The 26957-nt window shown below is 42.6% G+C and overlaps 1 protein-coding gene across 16 annotated transcripts in view; it reads right to left on the reverse strand.

Moving 5' to 3' along the window:
• Positions 1–1503: 1503 nt before the first annotated feature.
• The window catches only part of tns1b (tensin 1b), a 187175-nt gene continuing 161721 nt past the window's right edge, over positions 1504–26957 (reverse strand). For 8 of the 16 annotated variants that reach the window (XM_008297334.1, XM_008297331.1, XM_008297330.1 and 5 more), the window contains 17 exons: positions 24444–25952; positions 22944–23024; positions 19887–20080; positions 19656–19794; positions 16544–16639; positions 14938–15118; positions 13626–14659; positions 12460–12546; positions 10058–10186; positions 9735–9827; positions 7568–7645; positions 6996–7064; positions 6815–6841; positions 6300–6468; positions 4780–4848; positions 4547–4576; positions 1504–4432 (listed from right to left, as the gene is read on the reverse strand). In XM_008297334.1, the coding sequence (XP_008295556.1) occupies positions 4294–4432; positions 4547–4576; positions 4780–4848; positions 6300–6468; positions 6815–6841; positions 6996–7064; positions 7568–7645; positions 9735–9827; positions 10058–10186; positions 12460–12546; positions 13626–14659; positions 14938–15118; positions 16544–16639; positions 19656–19794; positions 19887–20080; positions 22944–23024; positions 24444–25952 (4124 nt within the window). In that variant the 3' untranslated portion in view covers positions 1504–4293. Of the gene's footprint in view, positions 4433–4546; positions 4577–4779; positions 4849–6295; positions 6469–6814; positions 6842–6995; positions 7065–7567; positions 7646–9734; positions 9828–10057; positions 10187–12459; positions 12547–13625; positions 14660–14937; positions 15119–16543; positions 16640–19655; positions 19795–19886; positions 20081–22943; positions 23025–24443; positions 25953–26957 lie in introns of those variants that run through there. The other 8 variants (XM_008297339.1, XM_008297338.1, XM_008297342.1 and 5 more) reach the window with 6 other exon arrangements.

Consider the following 26957-nt stretch of genomic DNA (forward strand, 5'->3'; position numbering starts at 1 on the left):
AGGAAGGTAGCCACAGCTGCCCTGGGGCAGACTGACAGAGGCCTGGCTGCCATTCTGCCCCTCTGACCACCACCTCAAACAATCCATCCACAGGCATTCACACCAGGCAACGTGGGTGAAGTGTCTTGCCCAAGAGCACAACGACACACAACGACCATGACACAGGTTACAGGGCGGAATCGAACCGCCGACCATCCAATCATTGACCGACCCGCTCTACCACCTGCCGCCCCGTAAAGTTTCTGGAAACTTCTCCAGCACTTCTCTACTGCACATGTGAGCTCTGTGTTCAGTCCAGGAACAGAACGTTTCAAGTCCAGTTTACTCAAGTGTACTTAGTTTTATAACTCTTTAAGGAAAAATGAGTTAAATGAACAGGACAAAGAGAAATAAAATACGCTAATGTGATTCAAGTAAGCGTAGGTGTTACCTTTAAGAGTGTAGCTACACATGGATAAGAAACCATAGGATTTTAAACTCCCGTAGGGCGAGGCCGACATTAGCCAGTTAAAATGCTTGGACTTTTGGCTAATGAGTGTGATTTTTGTCTCTTCAGATTAAAGAATCTTTTTCCTCATACTTACAGATGTAGCTGCATTCCCTCCATTCCTTTGAAGGATTGTTGGATTCTTCATCACCTCCTTGACCGAGGCCTTTCTTGCTTGGTTTCTCAGTTTACACGGCTGATGAATTTAATCAAGAGTCACGTTGGTTTCACACTTCTTGAGGCCACTGTGCTTCCGGGAACATTCAAAGCTTTAGAAATACACGTTTACCCTTATTGTAATTTATAGCTTGCCTCATTTTTACAGTTTAACAGAGGTCTAGTCAGAGTTTCTTGGACTTGATGGCTTAGTTTTTAACATGCAGTGTGAACTGTGGGACCCATGCACAGGTGTGCTCCTTTTAAACAGTGTACAGTCAATTATATTAGGTACAGATGGATTCTAATCAAGTTTTAGACTTATCTTAAGGATAATTACAGCAAAAAAATAATCTAATTCAATAATTTGGAATGCCATGGAAAAGCATCTAAATGCTTTTGCAAAAGAAATTTCAGTTTATAATTTTCTCTAAGGTTGCAAACACTTCTAAAAACGCATTTTCACTTCGTCATGAGCGGATATGTTGCATAGATTGATGAGGAAACATTCTTTCGACTTAAATTTTTAAATATATTTATGAATGTGAAAAGTGAAGAGGTGTAAATATTTTCTGAAGCTGATGTGTCGCAGAAAGACGACAACCTCGTGTGCACAGCGGTAGAATGACCTTCTATGTGCTTTATAATCTCGTTTTCAGTCATGAGGACAAACAAGTTTGACAGCAATCGTCTGGATTGACAAATATACATAAATATGGTAAAACACCTCACAAGCGACTAAAGAGCAAGAGAAATTCAAAACACAGCGCACGCATTTTAACAGCAAATTAACCAGAAATGTCAAATTTCTAAACAACGAAGCCGACCTGCTTCATATCGAAAGAACAGACTGACATTCATTTTGATTTGTACTGCTTTTTAATGTGTTTTTTTTTCCATCAGAAATAGTAAAAGCCATACAATGTAGCAAACAAAAAAAAATGACAAAGCTCTATGCGGGCATAGGAGCTCATTCACACACATTCTACAGTCCAGACTGATCTGTCAAAGTGGGCAGATGCCACTGGAGTTTCCATCTTGGCAAACAAATGGCTAACATTCAGTTTTGAAGTTTAGGAAGTCCATTTACCCCAACAAGCATTATGTAGGCAAAAAAAAAAGGGTTGCCTTTTTTTTTTTTTTTTCCTCTTATAAGCTGAGTAAAGACACAGTCCTGATAACTACCTATGGGCATCTTTGTGGAGAAGGCTGGGTTGGATAAGACTTGTTGTGTGCAGATTAGGCAGCAGCGTTAAAGGTTATCGTTTAACTTGAGCATGCAAGCTCCTGCTAATAAATAATGGAACATTTTAGTCAAATATAAAAGCCCTGTAAGTGCTGTATTTTTTTTTTTAATTTTAAAGAGATACATTTGAGTTAATGTAGGAGCCCAAACTAACCCTTATTTATTTTACATCATGCTGGCAGCCGGTTCTTCTGGGTTAAAGGAGGGAGACGTCATTTAAACTGCTCATTCCTTATATGGGATTTAAAACTCATTAGTCAACGATATTGCTATTACAGTTGCTTTAAAAATTTGTCATCCCAGTGATCAATTTATATGAACTCAAACATCCGACGTGGCATAAAAACAGCTAAAACACTGTATTAGAATAGAGGTGGCTCCTTTGTAGTGATCGTTCTCCACCACATGAGGGCAGCAGCTACTTATTGAACTGACTGGTTTTTTCCTATTACAAACTCCAGACCTGTTTCGGAGACCTTGTGAGGTTTAGTTTCAGGAGCTAGCGAGTCTGCATCTACACATGCAATGACATTGAAATGGGTCCGTCAACATCCACATCTTCTCTTTTGACAAGTAGAAACACACTGATAATACTTCAACATTTAAGTGCTAAACTTGGACAATGTATTTTCTAGGCAGGTTTAAGTTAATAAAAACAATTGTGTTGGCATAACTTTAGGATCACTCCAATTTGGACTTTAGTAACAACAATCTTTCATACAAAATATTTCCTCTCTAAAAAAAAAAAAAAAATCAAAAAAACGGCTCCCCAAGAAAACGAGAATGTTAACAAAAGAAAAATAATGCTGTGAAAAAAACATTCAAAAAACAACAGTGATACACTTTTAAATGCACACACTTTACACCTTATATATGTCAACGCACTTGACTTTAGCCAAAATAAAAGCAATCTTTTCTTCTCGCTTTCAGTAATCTTGATGTATACCTTATAATACATGTATACAAGATAACATAGAGCAACAAAGCAAAAAAATAAATATCTTAAGTCACTGTTTGGAAGTTTATATATATATATATATATCTATATATGTATATTTATATGTATAGCTTACTTTTGGGTAGGTTGAGTGTTAACAGTTTTGGCTGGCTGACGCAAAGAGCTTCTTTCTGTTGACGGAAACTTTCAACAGAGAAAACTACGGAGCAGTTTAGGCGGACAAGACCTTTCTCTAAAGATTGTCCTCACAAATGTACTCTGGGCCCTTCGGCTGTGAGTAAAATACTGTGGCCACGTGACTGAGCAGAGGATGGCGGCAGACGGGAAGCTCCTCTTTGCTTGTCTGACAATCCGGAGACGGTGTGGATGCAACACTTCACCGACGCTTTTCTGCGTTAACACCGCAGAGAAGTCGAGGTTCAGCTGATTTCTTCAGACTCTAGCTGCACTTCAGAGGAACAACATCGGTCTCAACATCTTCAGCTACACTACAAAACACGCAAGGACCTGTCGTGTCATTTTGGAGAACAAAACTAATTGAACAAGTTTGGCTAGTTGCATATTTAAGACAGCGTGGATGAAATTAATGTCGTTTTTTTTCTTAAAAAGCTCTGCATTTAGGAAACAAAGTCAGGCACCAAATGTCATCTATAACAGTCCTACTCAAAAAGCAATCTAGAATATTTACACAGACCTCACCAGCTGCAAAAAAATGTCCGACGACGCCTTTTTTTGCAACGTGGCGCAGGTGCAGAATTGACCTACAGTATCAGTACATACAGAGTGAAATAGTTTTTAACAGTATTTTTGATTAAGCAGCCATATTTGTTTTACAAAAAGAATACTTCCGACCCTCCGACAGTGGCACACTATACACGCCCTGACTACTTTTTTAAAATCTTTGGTTGACCAGTCAAAAGCCTGATAGATTTACAATCCACCTTTACGTCACACTACTTGACTTCTTCTTGAAAAAAAAAAAAGAAACAATCACTTAAAAAAAAAAAAACATTTGCACGCACAATGTCATTCCCCCTTTCCTGTTCACGAGTTACCCTGCCGGGGAGATTCAATCACCTCCCGTCCCATTGTCACACACAGCCACGCCCCATCCTGCACTTCCTCTGGTCCGTTCTGGAGTCCGTCCAAGAATAAAAGCACATGCATGCAAGCCGCACAAACACACTGCACGCTCGCTGTCTGGTTCTCTTTCATTTGCTCACATATACAACCACGTGCACACACACACACACACACACACACACGCACGCACACACACACGTCCGCTTAAATGTAAAAGAGCAGGAAAAATAAGGTGACGCGTAAAAACCAAATGCTAAATTGTCCAAAACAGAAAGTGTCTGTGGTTAAAAGGAAAGAAAATAACCAAAGTCGTTTTTAAAAAAGCGCCAGGGTTTGTTGTTGTTTTCTTTTTGCGGACAGCTCTCATCGTTTCTGCGAGGCGATCATCTTGGAGACGAAGTTGACGATGGCGCTGGCAGGCTGGTCGGGGTCCAGCTCAGCGAAGAGGTGGCTGACGTTGTCTGTTGTGCTTCCCTGCTTACGAGCCACAAACCCAAACAGCCTGGAAAGCCAACGTTAAGAGATTTATTCACTACAGCTCGAAGAATGTGACATTAAAGGCAACAGCAAAGTGACGCTCCACAAAAGCACCACGGCTACTGAAAGGTTTACTTACTTGGCTGTGCCTCCCTCAGGCTTGCTCCATCTAAAAAGAGTTGATAAAAAAAATGTAATTTAACATCTTTAAAAAAAATAAATAAATAAAAAGCACAATCTAAATGTGAACAGATGAAATGGAGGGCAGAGGTTAAATACAGCAAGAGGTGTCCTTTGACTATTTAAGTCATCAATCTGACATTTTATTCGGCCACAACATAATAATTTTACATCATGTGTCCCTGTACTCACTTTCTGTCCTGAGGGTCGATATCGCAGAACGTGACAGTGTTGGTAGGATAGTGGCGTCGGAAGAAAAGCCTGTAAAAGAAGCAAACGACACAGAGATGAAAAACACAAAAGGTAATCTGTGCTGTGTGTAGGGAGGCAGACAATACGCTTTACAGTGCATATTGTTAGTTCAATATGGAGGTTATTATCACAGCCATTGATCGATCTGAACTTTAACAAGCGTCTTCGTTGTGTCCGAACTGTGACTTTCACACCGATGTGAACAAGGATTCTGACTGCAGTGCAACAGCGAGTCGTCTTTTTTCACACACGTCAGGTTGCTAGTTCCTACTTTTTCCAACTAACTAGAGCCAAGCTGCACAAAAAGCAGTACCTCAGTCACTCTGACACAAGCAGCAACATTTGAGGCTGAAAAATAAAACCACATTCTCGAATGGCCACCTGAGGCTGGCTCCAAAAGCGGCTCCATCACCACAGACCCCCATGTTGAAATGTCCACCTTTATGGGTCATCAAAGACCCTACAGAGAGCAGGACACTGGCCTTAAAAGAAGTCAGGCACTGCCCAAATGGTGCCGCCTAGAGCCATCACATTTAGCTTCAAAACTGCTCACCGGAAAACACATCCATCTTTCTATACAGTGAATGTCAGAGTTTCCATCACCCACGCTGCACACCTGTAAACACAACCTGTAGTGCATTCTCACATTTCCAGTCTCTTTTCATACCTGTGCAGTAGATCTGCCTTTAAGCGCTTCCAAAACACAGATGACCTACAGTCCTGTGCTTCATCACGCGCCATGCAGACACAGATGGAGCACCAGAGCAGCACCTGCTGTTCAAGCTGCGCATCAGAGTGTGTGTGATGCATCACATAGTAGGACCTTATTTCCTAAAAATCTACCTCCACTGTGAGAGGAGACGCTCTTTATTTCAGGTGAGGCAGGGAGCTGAAGAAAACAGTGTGCAGGAGTGAATTTTAAGCCCCATAATTTAAAGTAAAATGACAATATTGTTTCTTAACATTAACAGCTTTCCTAAAAAGACACATTTCCTTCTAAAGACTTGTTTATGTGTAATAACTGAGAAGATTTACAGTAAAATAACAGCTGCTCTGGACTCTTTATCTGCTACAATTTCTGGTCATCTGTTGATAAAAACAGACGCACATATCAGCGATAAGCTTAAACTGGCCAATGATTCTGGCGATACAGACGCATCTCTTGGAATTTGTTTGACACTCGACACAAAGCAGAAGTTGAAGAGCTGTAGTAAATAATACGTAGCGGCCTTAATCCTTTAATTCTGTTATTTATGGCTCTGATTGTGTGCAGCGGCTCGTGCTGATACTTGCCCTTTAAAAACACATTTGTCTTAAGCTGTCTTGAGCCGTCAAAAGCTCTCTTAAAATACGTCTGCAGCAGCCTCTCCAGATGTCGTGCCATGTTTACACTCGTGAAGCATTATTCAACTATCTGGTGACGTTTGTTGGACACGGTTCCAGGCGGCAGTCGGACTTACTTCCTCTGGTTGTCGGTGAGCGTGATGCCTTGTGAAGACACCTTGAAGTGCACGACGGTGGCAGTAGGTGGAGAAGCAGTAGCCAGTGTCTCAGATATGGCCTTGGCAACAGCCTGAGGGCCCGTCAGGGATTCCATCTCCACTGAGTTGATGTAGAGAACGTTGCATGCTGGGAAGAGAGCAGACGCCCCAGTTGGATTACACGTGTCAAACACGATCGTCAGTGACCTCTCCATGCAATGATAATATTGACTTCTTCTCATTCGACTGCATGCTTTCTGGAACAAAGCTGTTGTTTTTTTTTTAGAAAGGAATCCATTCAAGTCATTCCACATAAAACATTCTGCCTGTTACGAATCAGAAGCTGGACGATGTTGTTAAAAGACATTTGTAAAGGAATTCTGTTACACATGAAGTCTTCATTTGTGCAGCGAACAACATACACTGACAGACGACAAACATGTAAGATGCACATTCCAGACGTAGGTTTCCAAATAAAAGTGCACTGGGTTTACCATGGGAGTCAGCAGGGGTCCTCTGCACTGGGGTAACAAGGACGTCATGGTGTTAGAATGAGCGAATAACATTATCAGGAACGTTGTCAATAATGTCCGACGGTCTCAGAGCTGAGCCGACTGTGTTGGACTCTCAAAAGTAAAACTGGCGTCTAATAATGAGAAGGAGGTGAAGTTTTACCTGCTCCTTGTTTCAGCCGTTCAGCCAGTGGGTTTGTTGGTGCGACCTCTGGTGCTTCCTCAATGAGATCTAACAAGGGAGAGAGGATGTTTAGAGTTTTAGCATAATTAGGAAGTGAGTTGCATTGAGGATTCCTGTAGGAGCTGCAGGGGTACGCGGTTTGTTTTCATCATGATTTCATATTAAATATCAGACTGCAATAAGGGCAGTTATTGGAATCTGTTCTATAGCATGCAGCACTTAGCAACTGAAATATCCACAGATGCGAATACCTGAAGAAAACCCAACTGTACATGCAGGTCAGCTGGATGATATTTATATATTTGAATGAAAAATGAAAACTGCTCTGATCAAGTTTTATTCACTAAAAATTGTAAGAGAAATATCAGCAGTAGCCCTTTAACTTAAGAGACTTATTTCACTCTTTTCTAGATCAAAGTTGGTCACAATAAGCGAATGCTAACAGTCCATCATATCAAACTGTTTTCATCTGTAGAAAACTTTAAAAATAACACAGCAACCCTTTAAAAAAATGCAGAAATGTTCCTGGACACACACTCGGATGCACATACCCGTGGTAGGGATGAGTAGTTTGCAGGGCAGGGCCAGCGGTGTGATAGCATGTTGGTAGACCAAGGCCGAGAGACAACCTGCCAAACAGAAACAAAACACTCCGTCAAAAACAAGCATCCGGACTCTTTGAACATTTTTTTTTGTTTTTTTTTTTGGAAACCCCTTTACCTTCCCGGCTTGTAGTACTTTTTTTTTTACCTACTTCTTACCAGTGTCAGTAAACAATTCCGGTACTATTGTTAAAATAGCAAAACTGCATGAGATTGACTTTAATTAGTAAGCGTCCATTTAAAGAAAACTGTGGCTGTCTGTCTAGAAATTGGCAAACTTGGAGTTTATTCTTGTACTTAAAAAAAACACTGTGAGGTTTATCGTGGTTATAAGTTTGTAAAATATGTGGATTTTCTAATGACACCTTTCCCTTCTCGTTATTACATATTTACTCTGGGAAACAACACGCTGGTTCACATGGTGCACGATTCTCATTTTTAATTAGCCCTGATCCTGGCCTTCTTCAGTTTAAATGAGCAACGTCTGTGTTCGTAGAGAATATCACCCGTTGATTCTGTGACAGCTCCACTGAACTCATCACTGTACAACAACCAGTGAACTGTGTTTGTGTCGCGTGTTGGCAAAGGAGAAATGATCAGGCATTGTAAACACAGGAGAACTACAGCAGATCATCAAATCAACAACAAGCTCATAGCTGTGAATCAGGCCCTCAGTTATTTGAATCAAGTAGTTTGGGAAAATTCAGGTTTTAAAGTCAGGTGTGTTTCAGGAGTCAAATGAATCACCTAATTAATGTAAATGGTGATTAACTCAGTGTTTATCACTAAAACTGTAGCATGCAAAACCTGAATCTTTGGTAGTTGGTAGTTATTAATAACTATTTAATTGCAAATCACTAAATGAGATTTGGGAAATAATTTGAAAAGATTCAAGTTTGACGAGTGGATATGATCCTGGATTCAGGCTTTAAAAACAGCAAAAAAAAAAAAAAAAAAAAAAACAGCAATGGGAGAATAGTTTCATAGCTTTACCTAAATGCATTAGATGCAAACCGCCATTAAGGCACATTACTGGCCTGCATGTTCCAAGAAGAACCACAACCCAGTGTCTCCCACCACCTCCTATGAAGCGATGTATTCCTGTTGTCCTGCTCTGAGCCGAATGGTCAAGAAGTTGAAGTGCACATGGACAATATGTTTTTTTTTTTATTCATGTGTGTTCTTCATTTTTGTGTTAACATTAAAATTCTAGTTCCCTTTCCTAGATAAATTGGCTAAATTTCAAGAATTAAATATGTTATGCTGTCAGGGCCGCCACTATAGCTCAACTGGTTGAGCTGGTGACCTGAGTACAGGCACTACAGCCCCCGACGCAGCGGCCATGAGTTCGAATCCCGCTCATGGTCCTTTGCTGCAAGTCCTATGTAATAAAAGCAAAAAAATAACTTAAAAAAAAAGTTATGCTGTTTATTTCCTTAAAAATGCATCATTAACAATGATCAATAACTGACAAAATCAGCTAAAATTAAACATTTTAACGTAATGCCGTTCTATCTTTCCGTCTCCATGAAGGCAAACACTGTGTTTCAGAAACTCAACATATTTAGCGTCATAATTTCATCCTCTTTTGTTTCAGGTGCATGCGGCTCGTTAGTGTCACACGTCAAGGAAATAATAGTGATTTAGAAAAAAAGCACGTTGTGTCCTTTCGGTATTATTACTCATAAAATATTACAAAAACAACAGTGACTACACAGAAGGAGAAAAGTGATGAACTGAGTTACGAGCTGAAGACAGGAGGCGAAGAAGAAACAAGGAGAGGCAGGAGAACAGTTTGCAAAAGTTGGCTTGTCCCATTTTGGATTTGGCAGACGAGCAGCGTACGATACAAGCATACAAAAACACCGGCGCACGCGTCATACAGCCCTGCAGTGTAATTAGTAGGGAGAACATGAGTTAGATCACTTCAGTCAATACTATAATTACAGCAGGATTAGACGTTTGAGAACTTGGAAAGGGGCGCAGATCTTTGACAGAAGCTCGGGCAGGCACAAAGAGGGAAAGTACACACGTTTGACTTTTGCTGCAGACTCGTTATGACATTACTGAGCTGTCAGTGTGCATGAGAGAGGGCAGCTCGAAGGCTTCTACTAACCGAAGTAGGGCTCGTTGGGGCAGCCTTTCAGCTTCACTCCTTTAGGGCTGCTCTCAATCAGGAAGTGCCTCACCAGTTCGTTGGTGATGTCACCTGCGACAAAACACGGGGAGAGGGGTGAGTGGAGGTAAACACACAGCTGATTAACATGGAGACATCACCTCATATCTTTGGTATTAAGTTATTAACTCTAATTCGGTCTCCAGCCCGACCTAAGACCCAAACAAGGACAAAGCAGAGCTGCGCTTGACACGGAGGTGGTCACACTGAATACTTGTTGCATTTGTAACTGCTTTGAAGTCACCCTTCATCCTGAACCCTACCTTTCTTGCTCTGATGCACGGAGGGCGGAGGAGAGGCCACCTTCATGGCCAAACCGTACGCCCCTCTGAACGAGTGACTGTCCCGGATAACAAAGGCTCCAGGCTCCCTCTCTCTCAGCAGGTTGATAGCTGCAACACAGTCAACATTCAGTTAGGTCATTCTTCTGCGTTAACAATAACCTGCAGACGCTTTTTGATCTTTGGACTTTTAAATTAGCAACATCCTCAGTTAGGACATTTAATTTGTCCCATACTTTGTGACAATGTTCCAGCAGATTTAAGAAAAAAGAACCATTAAAATAAGACACTACTGCTGCTAAATATGTGAGCAACTGTGCCACAGTACATCCTCACAGATGACGAGATAGTGGAGTCGCTGGGCTCAGAATGCAAACTACTGGCATAAAAACAGTCACACACCATCGTGGATGAATAAACAAATTGTATAAATTCTATGAAATAAATGATTGCCGTTTTCACTAGTTGGTCCATTGCACCTCTTTCCTGATGGCACATATAATGACCTGATCCGACACAGTGTCCATCTCATCCAGTTTTTTAAAGTGTATATCGATGCCAATGCAAAAGAGCCTTAAACCTGCATTCTTTCTAACAGCCAGCAGGGGGCGACTTCTTGTTTGCAAAAAGAAGCCTGATTTTATAGAAGTCTATGAGAAAATGACCCGGCTTCTCCCTTGATCTGTTACCTCAGCAGACATTTTGCTAATACTCTTATAGATGAATCATAATCTGTAGTTTGAAGACTGTTTGAAGAAAGCAAGATGTTCATGTTGTGAATTATGGTGCTATTTAAATTAAAATAGAGGGTAAAGCTTTGTAGGTTTTAGGGCGGGGCTACTGTGTGATTGACAGGCCACTTATCAGTGTGCACAATGTTCTCACGTTGTCATTTAGGTCCAACCGGCAATCCTTACGACCGGTTTCAAATGACCAACGTGGTGACGGCCAAATTCTAAACTCAAAGCTTTAAAGTGGTGAAGTCACAGTTTATGATCTTATTATTATCATTAATGTTGTTGTTTTTTTTATTTGTTCTATGCCTAATTTTTTCATCGATTTCACCATTTAAAGATTTATATCAGAGCTGAATATTAGTTTGACATGAACCTGCAGTCTCTTGGCTCATAACAGTCAAAGTACATGAAAATATACGATACTAAACAACAGAACGTGCATAATAATATTACATTATGGTTAGAAGCATTACTTTATGAAGCATGTCCTTATCATTAGAGAAAGAAAAACTACAGAGGATGTGGGCGATGAAAAAACTCATTATACTTCAGTAGCTAAATTTTAGTGATGGAATTTGGAGGTCATAAAAAGTCAGCGCATTACAGCATGAAGGTTAGCCAAGAAAAAAGGCAGCAAGAAGTCAAAAGTACAGCACGACTAAGAGCAAGGTGAAATGAGTCCTGACCCTTCGTTTCAAAAAAAAAAAACAAAAAACGGCCGTCAGTCTGTATTTCATTAGAGCTACAACCTCTAACACGACACTTTGCTTCAGACACTCCATTGTTCAAGGACGAGCGCTTCGGAGCTTTTACTTCACTATTTAGTTCAATGCCCCAGCCTGTCCACATGTGACAGTTTAAGGAAGGAAGATGGATGAGATGAGCAACACATGCAGATGTTCCCTAATTCTCTACATATGGTGCGGCTTTCGTTCTGGGCCTGCGTTGCACTAAGTATAAACTCTCTGTGTGTCTGATGTCATTGCAGTTGAGCATGTGCTTGTGTTTAACATGATATAATCCAACGCAGGCCATGAGCGAATGCAGACGAGGCAGCCAATAGCCACTGACCTCACAACCCAAACACACAGGCACAGAAATGTTTTGTGTTCAGGCCTATGTGCATAATCATTACTGTGCATATGTCTCCGTGGATTTATCAAAAGTGATGATGGCACAGAATCCCCATGGCTTCTCTATGAAATTCAACACCGTGACTTCAGCTTCAAAAAACGAGTGCCCTCACTCCAACCCAAAGTAGTATTCCATCAAATCATCCCTTCAGTATAAACCACTTCTCCTTTGTCTATTAATATCCTCTGTATGATCACATTCTTGCCATAATACTGCCAAATGTACAGTTTGTGTTCATACTTGCTCGCAGCTGTTTACAAGCGTTGTTGTATGCTACAGATTTATCCGTATCACCTTCATGGAGCTGAATCTCTGATATTGAAAACAGGTTTATGGTGGACGGTTTCTAAATATGATCTAAACATTTTTGTGCACATTGCCACAACAACTGTCACTATGAACACAAAAACTACTTGAAACAACTGCACTCACTTGGACCTGTATTTGAATAAACACAATTAAGAATTGTTACAGTAATTGTCATTCAAATGAAGAAGTCTTTCAGCAGCTTACCTTGCTCCCTGGAAATGTCTGGCTTGTACCAGAACTTGGACGTGTCTTGAACAAACTTGACATTCAGCCTGCTCTCTGGGCTTCCATCTGCAACAAGAACAACAAGAATGTCACAGATCATCACAGAAGTGCATCCCCTTTGCCTCGCTGATACACCTGTGAAATGGATCGACCAAAGTACACTAGAAGACAATGGACTGACAACACACCTGAAAACATTCAACTTATTTAGCCGTTGAATGCTATGTGAAGTAATTAAAATATCAAAACCATTTTGTCTTGCCAAAACCATTCTAGAAGCTAGAAAACTCCCAATTCTTGCATATCAAAACTGGCTTTAACTGCCTGCTTATACTGGGTGTGGTAAGAATTCAACGTTCCTTTATGTGAACATAATCACTTGGTCTTCATTAAACCTGCAGTGCTGAACTTTTCTCTCCCCCTTCTGGCAGAGAGGATAATTACACAAACACTGCTGATACATGCTCATGTTGTGCGTCCTTGCCATCCATCACTTTCCCTTTCGACTCTAATCCTTTTTTCTAAATGTTGAGTTTGTTTTTAATCTGGAGCAACAAAAAAAATTTCTTGGACGCTTCCCAAGTTTTTCTGCCCGAGTACTTATACTTTGTCTCTGTTGCTATGGCTGTTCCCTTCTTCAGCTCTGCCAAACCAATCACTGCTGGTTCACATAAAATACACTGGTACCAGTGCATCAGATTTAAAACTCCAGTATACTGTGAAATCCAGAGATTTATCTGGTGCTGAAAGGCTTAATCAGCATTGAGTGAACTTGTTTGGTAAAGGCTTGACTGTAATGCATTTTCATTTATATGTAGTCCCAGAGTCCAGCTTTAAATCATGCAACCAGTTTCTGAATTCCCATATCAAATGACATTAATATCCTCGAGAAAAATACTGTCTTTGGAAATGAGAAAGACAATACCCGATGAACTGGTAAATCTATGCCGGTGCAACAAATTCTAGCAACGAGGTAGCAGTCAAAATGCCAAGGTTTGGTTACTCTAAGGATACTGTCTGATAAATGGGAGGGTCTACCACATTAGACAGTGCCTTGTGAATAAACCTCCTCCTCATCTGAATCAGCCTATTTCAGAAAAGGATAGAAAGAGTCAAACAGAACTCCATAAGATGTATATCCTTACCAGGCATATTGAACCGTGAGAAGTCCGAGAGGGTGTGGAAGTAGCTGGGAGTGCTTCCTCCACTCATTGGTGACATTATCTTCCCATTCAGAGTTCCATAGGACAGTGCTCCATTTGGTCTATCACCACTTGACATGCGCCTCTTCTCTGGAAGCTGGGGTTGGAAACCAGGGGCTGGGCTTCCCTGCCTGAACCCCATACCTGTTCCCATCATGCCCCCATCCTGGTAGCCTGCGGGTGAGATGGGGAAGGAGGGAGTGGGAGGTCCCTGGTAGCCAGAAGAGCTGCTTTGTCGTGACAGGTTTCCATGTCTTTCATCCGGTGTGGTGTAACCACTGTGCATGGGGTGACGGTCTAAACTGGGGCTTCTCTGGGACATCTGCGAAACAGATGGGTGACGGCCCAACACTGGACTTCCTTGAGGGTGTGTGAGGGATGGCTGTCGGCTGAGCACTGGGCTGCCGTGAATAGGCTGACCCAGGGACGGCTGTCTGCTAAGAACTGGGCTTTGCTGAGATCCCTGTCCCAAAAAGGCCTGTCTGCTGAGGACCGGACTGCTCTTGGCTCCCTGAGACAGACGGCGACCAAGGATGGGACTTCCACCAAGACCTGGCATGCCCACTTCAAAACCATTAGCTGGTGATGTTTGCTGGCCCATTAAGGGACGATCTTGCTCGTCACTGTGGAGGACGGGACTCTGGATGGAGCCAAGGATGTTGGGCTGGCGTTGTGCATGAGGACTTCCATGGCTGAGTGTGGTCTGAGAGGGTTCTGAGTTGGGTGGGCTGGGATCTGAGGTTGCATAGTTCCCCAAGACGGTATTAGGACCAAGGTAGGACAGTGTGGGGGTAGTAGTGCCAAGGTAAGAAGAGGCTGGAGAGCTGGAGTCCAGGTAGGAAGAAGTGGGAGTGTTCAGGCCTTGATATGATGGGGTGGGAGTCGGGTAGGCACTCTCTGTAGCCTGGGAGCGGAACCCAGAATCAGTAGTGGGTTGGGACGGAGTGCTAACACTGCTCTCTGGTAAGGGGTGATCACTGGAAGAGAGGTGAAAGCAGTCTGTTAACCGACCAAAAGTGTCCATCTAAGTTTACTTGTATTTTTAGTAATCAAAAACTGAATGATGGACAGACTATCTCCTCACAAAGCGCACAACATCTGCGGCTTTAAAAGACAGGCCTTTGTTTAAAACACTAAAACCATGTATGATTTTTTTTTTGTTCATTTTTAAATACATACATTAGTTTCTTTGCAGTTCATTTTTAAGATCCAGGCTTGGAGTAAAAAGAAAATGAGTACCATGTATATGACTTACCCCTGTGAGCTCTGGATGGGACTGCTGCTGGACAAAGGTTGGTTCAGTGTGTGGGTGGTAGGACTTGTACTTCTCTGCTGGCTTGTAGCGTCTCCCGGTGGGCTAAGGCTCCGAGGTGATGTGGGCGGCTCTCCGCCTGCTTGCGCCGACCTTGCCACAGACTCTACATAGCTTCTTGGTGCTGCATATGAAAAAATAAAATAATAAAAAAATATTACTACATTTACAACAGTTTTATATTGCATGTGACAATACAGTGGTTTCTGATTTGTGAATTTACAGGGTGGAGTGTTTCACAATTGCCAATAAGGGTGATGCAATGCCAAAAGAAATAGTTGAGTGGCACAAGAGTGGAAATAATTTGACTAAAGGCCAATTCATGGTTTCTGCATCACCAGTGCAGATTAGCAAGCAGACAGACATGTTCTATTCATACTGCAATAGGTACATGTCCTACACAGATGATTGCATTGTCACTCACACTGAGCACAGAAAAACACACAAGATGTGTGGATGTTTCTGAAAGGCTGTGACTCTGCAGTTCATACAGGGTAAAGCAACTAGTTACAGACTGAGCCGTGGCACCGTGTCAATCTGATTATTCCTTAAGTGTGTTGAGCACAGTTGGAGAACATAGCTTGGGATTTCTGGAGAATGCAGAACTTGGACTGCACAGTTAATAGAAAGCATGTAAAATCCAAACCTCTAAAGTCCAGCAGTGACTCCTTCAATTACAACTCCTTGAATAATAAATTATTCTGTGTGGATGATAGAGAATCTCCTCACACAGTCTCTCCTCTGAACAAGCATTTGTTTTAAGTTTTTCTTGGCACATGTGCAGTCGGCAGGCTTTCAGTATCGACAGTTTGTGGGGTCATAAATTTTGGGCTGCATGCAGATGTTTGTAGAGGAGTCCATGCAAACTCGTACGGACTTGAGTGGATGACTAAGTTCACATCACGCGTACCTTTGTGCACACGTGGATGCAGAAAGCATGAATATGTTGTCGTGTCAAATGCTGCTGTGACAGTGGTTGTGACTTTCCAAGAGAAGAAATAAAAATGGGAACGTCTTGGACACACATGATACGTAGGTGGGCTACAACTGAACAACATGTCTACAAAAATGGAGTGGAAAAGACTAAAAACCTGAAAGTTATCGATATCTACGGCATTGCAGCAGCAGTCTTACCTTCCTCAACCTCACTGCTCTCATCATCTGTGGAGCATCATTGGAGACAATCCAGAGAAACAAAACATTGTGAAATAGCAAAGATGCAAAAAAGGGGTGTTGGAAAGAGAGTGTATTTACTGTGCTGTATTTATTCAGTTTGGTGTTGGGAGGGAGTGTGGTTGTTAGACACTGAATGTCAAAGGGATATTATTAGCACACACACAAAGAGTCTTTTTGAGAAAGTCTAACGGTTGAGAAGCTTTTTTTGTTGGCGAATGCGCAGTCTTTAATTTCATTTTTATGTTTTTCAGCTGACTTGACATTTAAATTAATCTTTTTTTCAGAAGTTTAAACTGTGAGTAAACAGCATTTAGCTCCTGCCTAATGGTCTTTAAGCACTAAATGTTGCATTATGAAAAGAGTCACAACCCACCTGTGCCTGTTTGATTTAGTAGAATCTCTGCTGGGTTGTGGGGCTTCAAACCCAGAGCTGACAGGGGAGTCTTGGCGAGGCCAGGAGGGGACCGACCTAGGGAGAAATTGGACAGTTGTCAACACACAGAATCATACACCACAGACATCTTGACAGCTGCTACCTGCTGACGCAGTCTAATAATGAATTCATACCTTTATGAGTAGAACGACAGTGTACAAGCTGCCATAATATCCATTTATTTTCCAATTATTTTCCATATGTCCTGTCTCTTTTTAAAAGGCAAACTAGTGCGTTTTGTGTGGACGACCTCTTAATATTCAGTTACAAACAGGTAAAGAGCTGTCAAGACACAGTTTCACATCTACGTGGGTTGAACAGGAGAGCGACATGTTCAGATGGGTGGGTCCATGCCTCATGCTCTGATGGAGGAGCAAAACATGCATGTGATCAATCACAACAGACCTCTGACAGCGACACCCCTCACTCTAGCATCAGCAGAATGAGGTGTGTCCAGCACGAGTTCACATCAAAGCAGAGCCGGGTCAAACTGGACTCAAAGGACGCAGAAACATGGGATTCCTCAGATGTTCTTTACAGTTCTTTAGACTCTTATAATCTTTGTTGTCTTTGTGACACTAACAGCACTGTATTTCTTTGAAGCATCTGTTGCCACAAAGTTTTAAACATCCATAAAATAGCAGGAGCTTTGACACAGTCTCTGCTTTATTAACACCGGAGGGAAAGACAAGGAGTGGAGTATGTCGCCACCAGAGCCTTAGTCAGTCATTAGACCTGCATTACTATAATTATCCTGACTGAATATGTTTTATTCCTGGTGACTTTTTTTCCATTTTGTGAATCTGTCTTCTACTCCTAGCCTGCCATTACAACACCAACTACTCCTTTTTCCCATCCAGCATGAACACAAACAAATCATTGTGGTTTAAAAAAAAAAAAAACCTCAGGCTAACAGAAACATATTGCTATTATCAAAGGACAAGACGTAAATGGCTGCGCAAGACCGGCAGGGGAGGTTAGGAGAGGCAGGGTGCTGGTTGCAGTGAAACAAGGCAGCAACAGGAACCCAAACACGGATGACAACAACAGCACAGAGAGCAGCAACTGCTGAGAGTGTGAAACTTCACACTAATGGTGAATCTGTGCAGTATGTGTGTGGGTGTACATGTGTAAAGTCTGTTGCTATTTCACAAAACGATTCACTCTCATTTTCCATATTGCTCCTTTTCTAACAGAGAAGCTGCAGTGTGTTCACTTTTTTAACTAAAGTGCTGCTCTCGTGCGGCTCTCATGCCAAAGCGGTGCAGGACTGTGATAAGTGATGGGGAAAGGGTCACTCGGGCAGACAAAAAGGGGCAGGGGTCAACATGGCTGACGCTGTGGGACGGTGGAACCCCAGTAGAGAGGCGTGCATCCTCCACTTACCAAAGAATCCCAATCAATTCTTTGTACTCGAAACCTCGATGCGCCACCGTTAATGACGGGTGGTGTGTGTGGGGGGCGAGGGGCAGGCTACGTGGACACGTGATCTGACACACTACTAATGGAGATAAATCTGGTGTCACGTGCACTGACCGATTAGCCAATCATGCACCTTTAACACGTTTTGCAAGAAATTGCAAAACTGTTCCCAGTGAACTGATAACACCAGTTAACTACATTCAGTGCTCAGTGGAGAAAAAGATTTTGTGGACGTAAAATTTCCTTCTGTTTCATTTAAGATTTCTTTGTTTGTGACTGGAAATGTTCTGCTGAGTGTGACTGCGTACACAGTGTTCCCACTCGGAGAGGAAAGAGAGATGTTACGCCATGAATCGGGTGTTAAAAATACAGTGTGCATTTTTATGACTAAGTTTTATGGGTGTGCCCTGGGGGAGATAGGCAAGACGACTGGATGAGGTAATTGGTAGAGCTGGCAAAGAACATGTTACCTAATGCATGACTCTTCTCTTGAGAGGGGGAGGGGGATGTGAAGAGGGGAAGATGGGTGTGTGTCTGTATTTGTTCCTATATGTGTGGCTGTATCTTTTCTGTTTTCTGAGCTTTTTGAAAAAAAACAAAAAAACACACAGTTGTGGTACCAAATGGAAGACATGAACACAAAACAAATGTTTAGATAAAACACATTGTCATCTGTAAACTTTTACACCTCTGTCTTTTACTGTTGGTTTAGATTATATTTGTTCTACTAAAAGAAATGTTTAGACAAACTGACAACCTGTTAAGTAACTTCATGGATAAAATAAGAATTGCATTAGTTAAACCAGAAGCGATAAAGTTATATACTATGACCTGCTGCCAAGTGCGTTGGACAGGTGGAAGTACTTATGTATAAAAGTTTAACTACAAAAGATACATTAAAAAAATATTTCACCACTAGAAACACCTGGAGTCAGATGCATAAAACTAAGTGTACATTTACCACTAAAAACTGACAGAAATATGCATATGCAGTCTTTTCACCAGATTTAAAAAACCGCACACAGGCCTGGCTGCGTTTTAGAAATCTCATTAGTGTGGAGCTGGGCACAAGCCTCACAGCTGTCTTCATGCACAACCATTACCTGTGGCTCTGGAATGTGAATACAAATGATAAGGTTCATCACTCATAAACAGCTATTTAAAGTTAATTTAGTAGTCTTTGGTGAAAGTTTTACAGATTGCTGTGTAGGTTTAAAAAAATAACACAAAAACACGTTTTATATTTAATCTTATAATTTGTGTGTTCCTGGATGTGAGTACGTGTGAGGTGCACACATTGTCATCGCACATTACTGCTTCATAAAGATCAGTTTATGTGTGTGAAAGTGGCTTATGCATGAATGGTCCCCCGAATGGTACTTAAAGACTTTTGCCAGCGAATATTGAAAAAGAAAAAAATTGCAGTCGTAAACATCTGAAATAACTTGTGAGTCTTCAATTTTTGCTTCTATGGATAAACTTGCTATTTTGCATGAGCTCATAGATTTTACTGGTTGATCATAATTCTCTGACACAACCTTCAGTCAGGATATAAATCATTTAAAGTCCTAAATACGTAAGTACGCTTGAGCTCCACAGTGCCCTCAGTCAGCCAGAGGGGGGGACTTACACAGGTTGAAGTAAGGGGTTTGCGGCGAGATGGGGAAGGCAGGGGTTTGGGGAAACACCTCACCACCAACTGTGGGTGTGGGACTCATGTGACCTCCATCCAGTTCCTCAAAGGCCTCTCGGTAGCTGTGCATGTTCCTCTGGAGTGGGAAACAGTTAGATGAGAAAACAAACTCACATTATCATGGTGTAAAAAAGGGTGAAGACACATTCCAAAATGTCCGTTTCCTACCTCCTTGGGTCGTCCTCCAGGGTTCAGCGCTATGGCGTTGACAAACTCCGGAGAAACGCAGCGAATGGGGGAGCGAACTGGGACATCGGAAGACAGACCATCCTCAGGACCATTCTGTTGCTGGCCTTCACTGGTGATGCGACGGCGGGGAAGAGTCGCAGGCTCGTCCAAGGGCATTGCGCGGGCCTGGACGCCTGAGAAGCCGTAAAAGTGACAAGTGTTACACTCCAACACGGCCCCGGTCGCTGCTGCTCTATTATCGGGTTTCACTCTGGCCAATCCATCACCAGATGTTAACTGTTGTCAGCCACACTGTGAATGCTCATTGCACGGGCCACTGTGTGCTTTTTGCAAACAATTAAACATGGCAAAGCATTTGCTGGAGGCTGTGGTTGTTTAAACTTTCAAATTAAACATGCACACTCGCAAGGTTAATGGAAGATTAGCTGTTCATCAACTGAAGCCCTTGAGTCACAAGAATTATACAAAAATCCGCAGATTCATTAAGAAAGCCACGCCAAACACCAACCGACCTTGGAAATGAGGTGCACAAAGTGATATTTTATTCTCCTGTGTAATTTTTTTTTTTTTAAATTCTGGGAGAAAATGTTCTCTTGCACAAATAATCAAGACTTCCTAATACACAAAGTGACTGTTAGTTGTTTAATGCGTCCATGTGGCCAGTTCTGGCTGAACATCAAAGCACTCAGTAAGCTGATTTTCCTTAATCTGGTTTGAACTGAAAAAAGGGAGAGAAAGCTAGCAGCATAAAACAAACAGGATTGAAGTTAAGAGGTTTTTTTTTTTTAAAGCTAATATCCAATGCCATTGACTGGAAGGTTGCAGCAGCAAAGCACGAAACGCTGGCCAGAGCCGCAAAGCCGGTGCAAAAGACTACCACTGGCTGCTCTGCACTTTGGAACGAGATGAAGGTTAATGGGAGAAAGAAGTGAAAACACAATAGGTTTAAGAAACAGGAGGGTAAGGCTGGGAATGGGAATAATACATTCTGTGGTGGTGTTTGATCTGAGGCAGTTTATCCTGTGGCCACTGAAACAGTTGGATGAATATGTTTGATGGACCTGGAGCTGCCTTATCGTTTATTTTCAGTGTTTGGGAAGGTTTCTTGAAAGATTTTTATTTACTTATAAGGACCTCCTTCTTCACACCTAGAAAATGGCTTGGCCAGGTGTAAAGATCTCAGGGAGAAACTGGAAAAGCAAACACAAGCTAACGGTGACCTTAAAAATGTGACATCAGGCTTTTGTCATCTTAGTGCTGGCAGATGTCTTTTTACATGGAAAGGAACGCACAGACACACCCTAGGAGCCTTACTGTTGTGGAAACGGTAAAAATACTTCTATCCCCTTCACTCAGCTTCACTCTGAAGTGAAGAGTGAAAACTTTGCCAAATATCTGTGGACAGAAGTTAGTGATAGCAGCTGTAAAAATCTAAAGTTAGGAATGAAGTTAGCTGTCATTGCCACACTAGAAAAAAAAAAAAATCTGAGGTGTCTCAGTTTGCTCCAGACACCAACATAACCTTCCAAATGTCTCTGTTTTCTATTACCGTTATTATTTTATGTAAGTATTTCATGAAATGATGGAAAGGAATCAATGATAAACAAGTGCCAGTCATGCCATCTGTTAGGATGCTTGATTTATCTCCAGCTTCAAATACCTTGGTGTTGGCCAAAAAGCCTTGGTTCTGACAGCTTTGAAAAGCATGCAGTCTACACCCCCAAAACAGAAACACCCACCACTGCACCAGGCCTGAAAACTGAGAACCAGATGTACCCACGATACACCGCTCTACAGCAGAGCACTGTCAAACACTACGCTGTTGTCCTAGTGACGGCTAATGGTTTCCAGCTGGGATGGCTGGTAATCCCTAAGACTGACTCTTTTTTTTCTAATCTTTTCTCCCATTTCTTAGCCGTTTAAATTCCAGCTATCATGTGGAATAAGCATGGAATTAATTCTCAAAACATAAACTTGATAGGTGATCCTGTGGGTTTCTTTTTTCTTTACTTTTCAAAGGAGACAAACCACAGTTTCCATATGTGCACACCTGCAACTGGAAGAGGTCATTTAAGGTAAGACTGAAGGGGCTGCATTCCTGGCAAAGTCTGTTCAAATCAATAACAGAATTTACTTGCCTTTTCTTAAGTGCAAAATAAAAGTATCACTATGAAATATGTGTGAATGCTGCTCGCAGTTTGTAAATGTCACGATGGCTGCAGATGTGATCTCATTAGAACTTTATTCCAGCACCACAATCCGAGATCTCCTCTCACATTTAACTCTGTTGCATCACTGTGAAAGATCCCGCTATCTGTGGTAAAGAGGCCAGACTGGCCCCTCACACAGAACAGTCCCGTCTGCATTGTGGCCACTAACTCTCAGCGGACACACACTACTTTAGAAATGTTTCCAACTAGGACTGTGGTCTCTCTTTCATTTGGTATCTTTTGTCTGTTTTTGTAAATCTTGAAAATAGTGCAAGTGAAAAAAGCAGCCTTGAATGAGGCCAGTGTATCCTGGCCTCTGTATTGTTCCCCAAGTTTGGCAAAACGGATCTTGTGACATGCACTCTCCTGGCAGGGGACAGAGCCTCCTTTGTGCTTCCCCTGTCTCTTTCTTGTGAAACTTTAACATTATCCAATTGGGTTTGTTTCTACGCCACAGTTGGGGTAATTCCCTAACCTTGAGGAAGAGAACTGCAACTCAGAACAAACGGGAACGAAGGGTGAGTATGTACGAAGAGAGGAATCAGTGGTTAGTTTGATGATGATGCCGCTGCTCCTCAAACCCGATGATGACAGAGAAAATGTTATGAAAGGAAGGAAGTCAAACAGAGAGACAAAATGAGCAGCTGCAGATGGGGCGGTCAATTATTAAACAAGAAAAGAGAAATCATTAAATGCAAACCAAAAGCCCACTGCACTCAAAGGCAAAGCAGATACAGGCTTGAACTTGGGCTGAAGAAACACTTGAAAAAAAGGACTTCTCCTTTTTTCCTTTAAGTGTTCCTTCATGCAGGATGGGAGAACCAACCCGAGAGGGAGTGAGAACGGCGGTGCTCAGACTGAGAAGAGGTCATGCTGGGGATGACACTTTGGACACGAGCCGAGTACTCTGGGTAAACAGATGAATGATGAAAGAAAGAAAGAAGAATGATGATGAAAAAACAGAAAAAGGAAAACAGGCAGGTAGAGGATGAGGTCTCTGACAAGAACAGGAGAAGGCAACTGAAATGTTCTGTTTACATAAAAGATACTTATTCCTGTTACTGAAGTTAACACTTTAACTTCTAAATGAATCCCACAATAAAAACCACAAATTAAAAACGTTGCTGTTACAGTCACAACCAGTTGTGAAGACAGCATTTCTTTGACAGAGGAAACAGAAAGCAGTAGGACATTTCCACCTCCTGATAGCGTTACACTAGCATTTAGTGCTGTTTGATGTGAACAACTATTCTACATTAAATGACAGTAAAACGAAGCAAAGCTTTGTGTTTATTCTAGAAAACCTCTGACTGCCGCCTGTTATCTGAGTGCTCAGCTATCACACTGCTTCATGTTGACTTTGTTCCATTTCTTGCCGCTCTGGAGGATGTCTGATGTGCTTATCTGAGGCCAGTCAACCTGCCCGGCTGGAGAGAACACTTCCTGTTTGAGGCTGAACGATGGGGACTGATGAGGTGACATTCAGGAAATGAGATAAGGGCAGAGCTGTGTTTTCCAAGAGAGATGTGTGTACAGTGTGCAGATGATGGAATCAGCTTTAGTGTTCACTGCATATTTTGTCCTGCATTTGCGGCCACTCATTGCCTCATGGTGACAATTTTGGAAAAAAACTGAGAAATTCGATTCTTTGCATACAAAGTACTGTAAAATCAGCTAGTGCAAGATCAGAGTCAACTCTTAAAGCCCAACCCAAACAAATAAATTGCATAAACTGTATATGCAGGGGAAAAATGTACAGCAGCTTCATGAACTACATGACATGACATGGTGTCTTTATCTGTGCCATCATGGTGTATAAAACTAAGTAGTGGGGTTTCTTCTGTAAGCGAAAGTGACGTCTTGGCAGCTGGTGGCAGACTAGTTTCTCCATGCAAGGTTGGTGGTTTGATCCCCGGCTGCTCCCAGTGGCAGGCAAGCCCCTTGCATGGCAGTTCTGCCACATTTGGTGTGTGTGAATGGGAAACACTGTAAATGTTTGGAGTACCAGTGAGGTAGAAAAGTGCAGACCATTTACCAAAGTCACAATGTCAGGTGACCTCTACAGTATTATATTACTATTACTCCGATTCAGTTGCATAGTATTCCTAATGCAAAATGTTATCAAAACATTTGAACCTGTTATGTGTCCACACAGTCAGAAAAACTAATCCCTAAGATCATACAAATACATTTAAGGACGCAAGAAGCTGCAGGATGACAGGAAAAAATTCAATAAATAAAGGTCACCTCCGAACATTTGTACAGAGTGCTGAAATCACAAATAAACAAAGGTGTCAGCATGAAATAAATTAAAGTTAGATCTTACCAGCAACTCTTTGGGCCACCAGACCTTCAACGTTGAAGACTTCATCTGGCTCACTGTCTCTTGGCTGCTGTGATGCTGAGGCAGCAGAGGGGCTTCTCTGGGGCTCAAAGACCTCTGCCGGCTGTGTGGCTGGCGGGTAGGTGTTAATGGACTTGAGCTGAAGGTGGCCACTTACAGCAGGGGAGGCTTGTGAGGAAGTGTTGGTTCCAGCTGCTTCAGAACTGTAATTCAGAGATCCGTGGACAGGTGCAGACTCTGGTGTACTGGGCTTCCCAGGTGACATCTGAGGTGGTGACGAGTGGCTGGCCAGGCTTGATACTGGGCCAGAAAAGTGGGTATGAATGGCAGCGTCACCCTGGTAGGAGGGCCTGGTTTGGCTCTGGGAGAAGGACGGCTGGGTGGTCACCACAACGCTGTTGTCCCGCAATGGAGCACTTTGGGATTTTGTCACAACCGGACGACCTGGTTCCAGGTCCAACATGAGGAGATTAAGGGTTTCAATAGATTGCTCAATCTCTTGCTGGGAGGCGCTGTGGCGATGAGGGAACTGTGGCAGGCTGTGATGGCTGGGCAGCACTGCTACTGAGGGAGGTGGACTGAAAGTGAGGCCTTCAGTTACCGGCTCCTCAGGTACTCCGAACCGCTGCCAGACATTGAGACCACGCTGGACGGCCTCTTTGCTGCTCGTGGTGCGGGCAGGGGCTTGTGGCATAGACTTTGGATCGGCACCAAATGACTGAGATCGGTACAGATTGCCATTTTGGGTTGCCATGTAATTGCCCGAGGATGGGATTAAATCACTTTGGATCAAAGTGACAGGTTTGTCAGATATTCCAACGTGTGGTCGGATGGTTTCCAGAGGCTTTTCTGGGACACTGCGCTCCAGATATGGCACGTGGTCCTGGCCATTGATGTGTGACTCAGACTGGTAGTAAAGATCAGCCGGTGTAGCCCTACCATCTGTGGAAGAGAAAGTCCCAAGACTGTCCACGCTGTTGCCCTCTTGACTTGTAGGCAGCTCATCATCTAAAATGTCGGTTTCACGGTCAACTGTACTGTGCCCATTAACATGGACCTGCGCAGGCACAAGGTGAAGCATCCCTCCAACAGTAGATGTCGGGGAGGAAAGGTAGGCCTGTCGGTGCATTGGCCCCTCCAAGCCACTCAGTAGCTGCTCTAGCTCTTTTTTCTCCTGGGGACTGATGGGTTGTTGGGCAGGTGGGGCGTGGTGATGGACTGAGGGTAGCTCCTCACCCACAGGAATGTGTGTCTGGCTCACCGTGGAAGCCTGAGGAGCTGTTGCCGCTTCATCAGTTCGATCAGTTTTGATGGAGGCAGTAGAGTTTCCTGAGTCGCTGCTCACTGACAAGGCATGGTCAACCGCGGGTAGAGCATGTTCAACAGCAGTGGGTGGAAGGCCGTTTGATGTGACTGTTCCTTCAACAGAATCCTTTTTGCGAACTTTGGCGTAAAGGCTGCCGTCCAAGGGCCCCTGGGTATGGATGACTTCTAAAACACAAAAGGATGACAAAGTCTCATTACAATCACATTAAATCAAATAGGACAATCAACAATCCTTTAGTTTTCCACAACCCCTTAATTTTCAATTGCCCAAGTATTTTTAGAGACACCATTACGTGGTCACTTCAGAAACAAATGAGTAACCGTCTAAATATAAGCACATGCGATTCATCAAGACATTAGGAAGTGTGGGGAACTATCAGAGAGAGAAGTATGGGTATCAGGAGATTGCATGGGCATAGCCAAGGCAGCTGCAGTTAAATTAAACACTGGCTCATGTCCACCTATTCTACCAGCTTCAGGAAATGAGCAGGGCCTGTGGCATGCACTGTGGAAAAAACGATGAAGTCACAGGAGCCTGCCTTGCACTTTCTCAAGCCAGTTGCATTAATCGGTGCCACCTGAGAAATGCTGGCATATCAGAAGACAAATCTGTTGTTGATTTTATTTGCTTATGATCCCCACAACTGTGAACAGGATAAGCTGTTGGAATGGATTAATGGACATCACAGACGCAATTTACAAAGTTGTTCTCTCATGAGCTCGGCTGGAATGCTGCACTGCAGACAAACACAAATGCACATGCGCTTATTGTACTGTACATTCACACACAGCCACGACCGAGTCAAGTGAGGAGGAAATAGGGTGCCCCAATCAGAAGAATTTAGTCATCACTGGAAAAACTACCTCACTGAGCAAGGAAGGCCTGGAGGCTTTTCCTGGCCAATGAAACCCAAAGCAAAGCAAAACATACAGAGTCACACTGAAAACTCTAAAACACACGTGCACTCACACAAGCTAACGTGTGCCTTTTTACTGTCTTATCCAGCCAATTAATATTCTCATATGGTGCGTGTCTACCAAAATATGACTCTGCTCTCCAAGAATGTAATGCCAGAGTAAAATATCTCAACTACTAGTAACAATTTGGGTTACTTACATACTTCAGAGCTAAAAAGATAAACAATACCTCGTCAGACAATTCTTCTCCCC

The sequence above is a fragment of the Stegastes partitus genome, unplaced genomic scaffold, assembly GCF_000690725.1.
Source record: "Stegastes partitus isolate 25-593 unplaced genomic scaffold, Stegastes_partitus-1.0.2 Scaffold1212, whole genome shotgun sequence".
Classification (NCBI taxonomy): Eukaryota; Metazoa; Chordata; class Actinopteri; family Pomacentridae; genus Stegastes; species Stegastes partitus.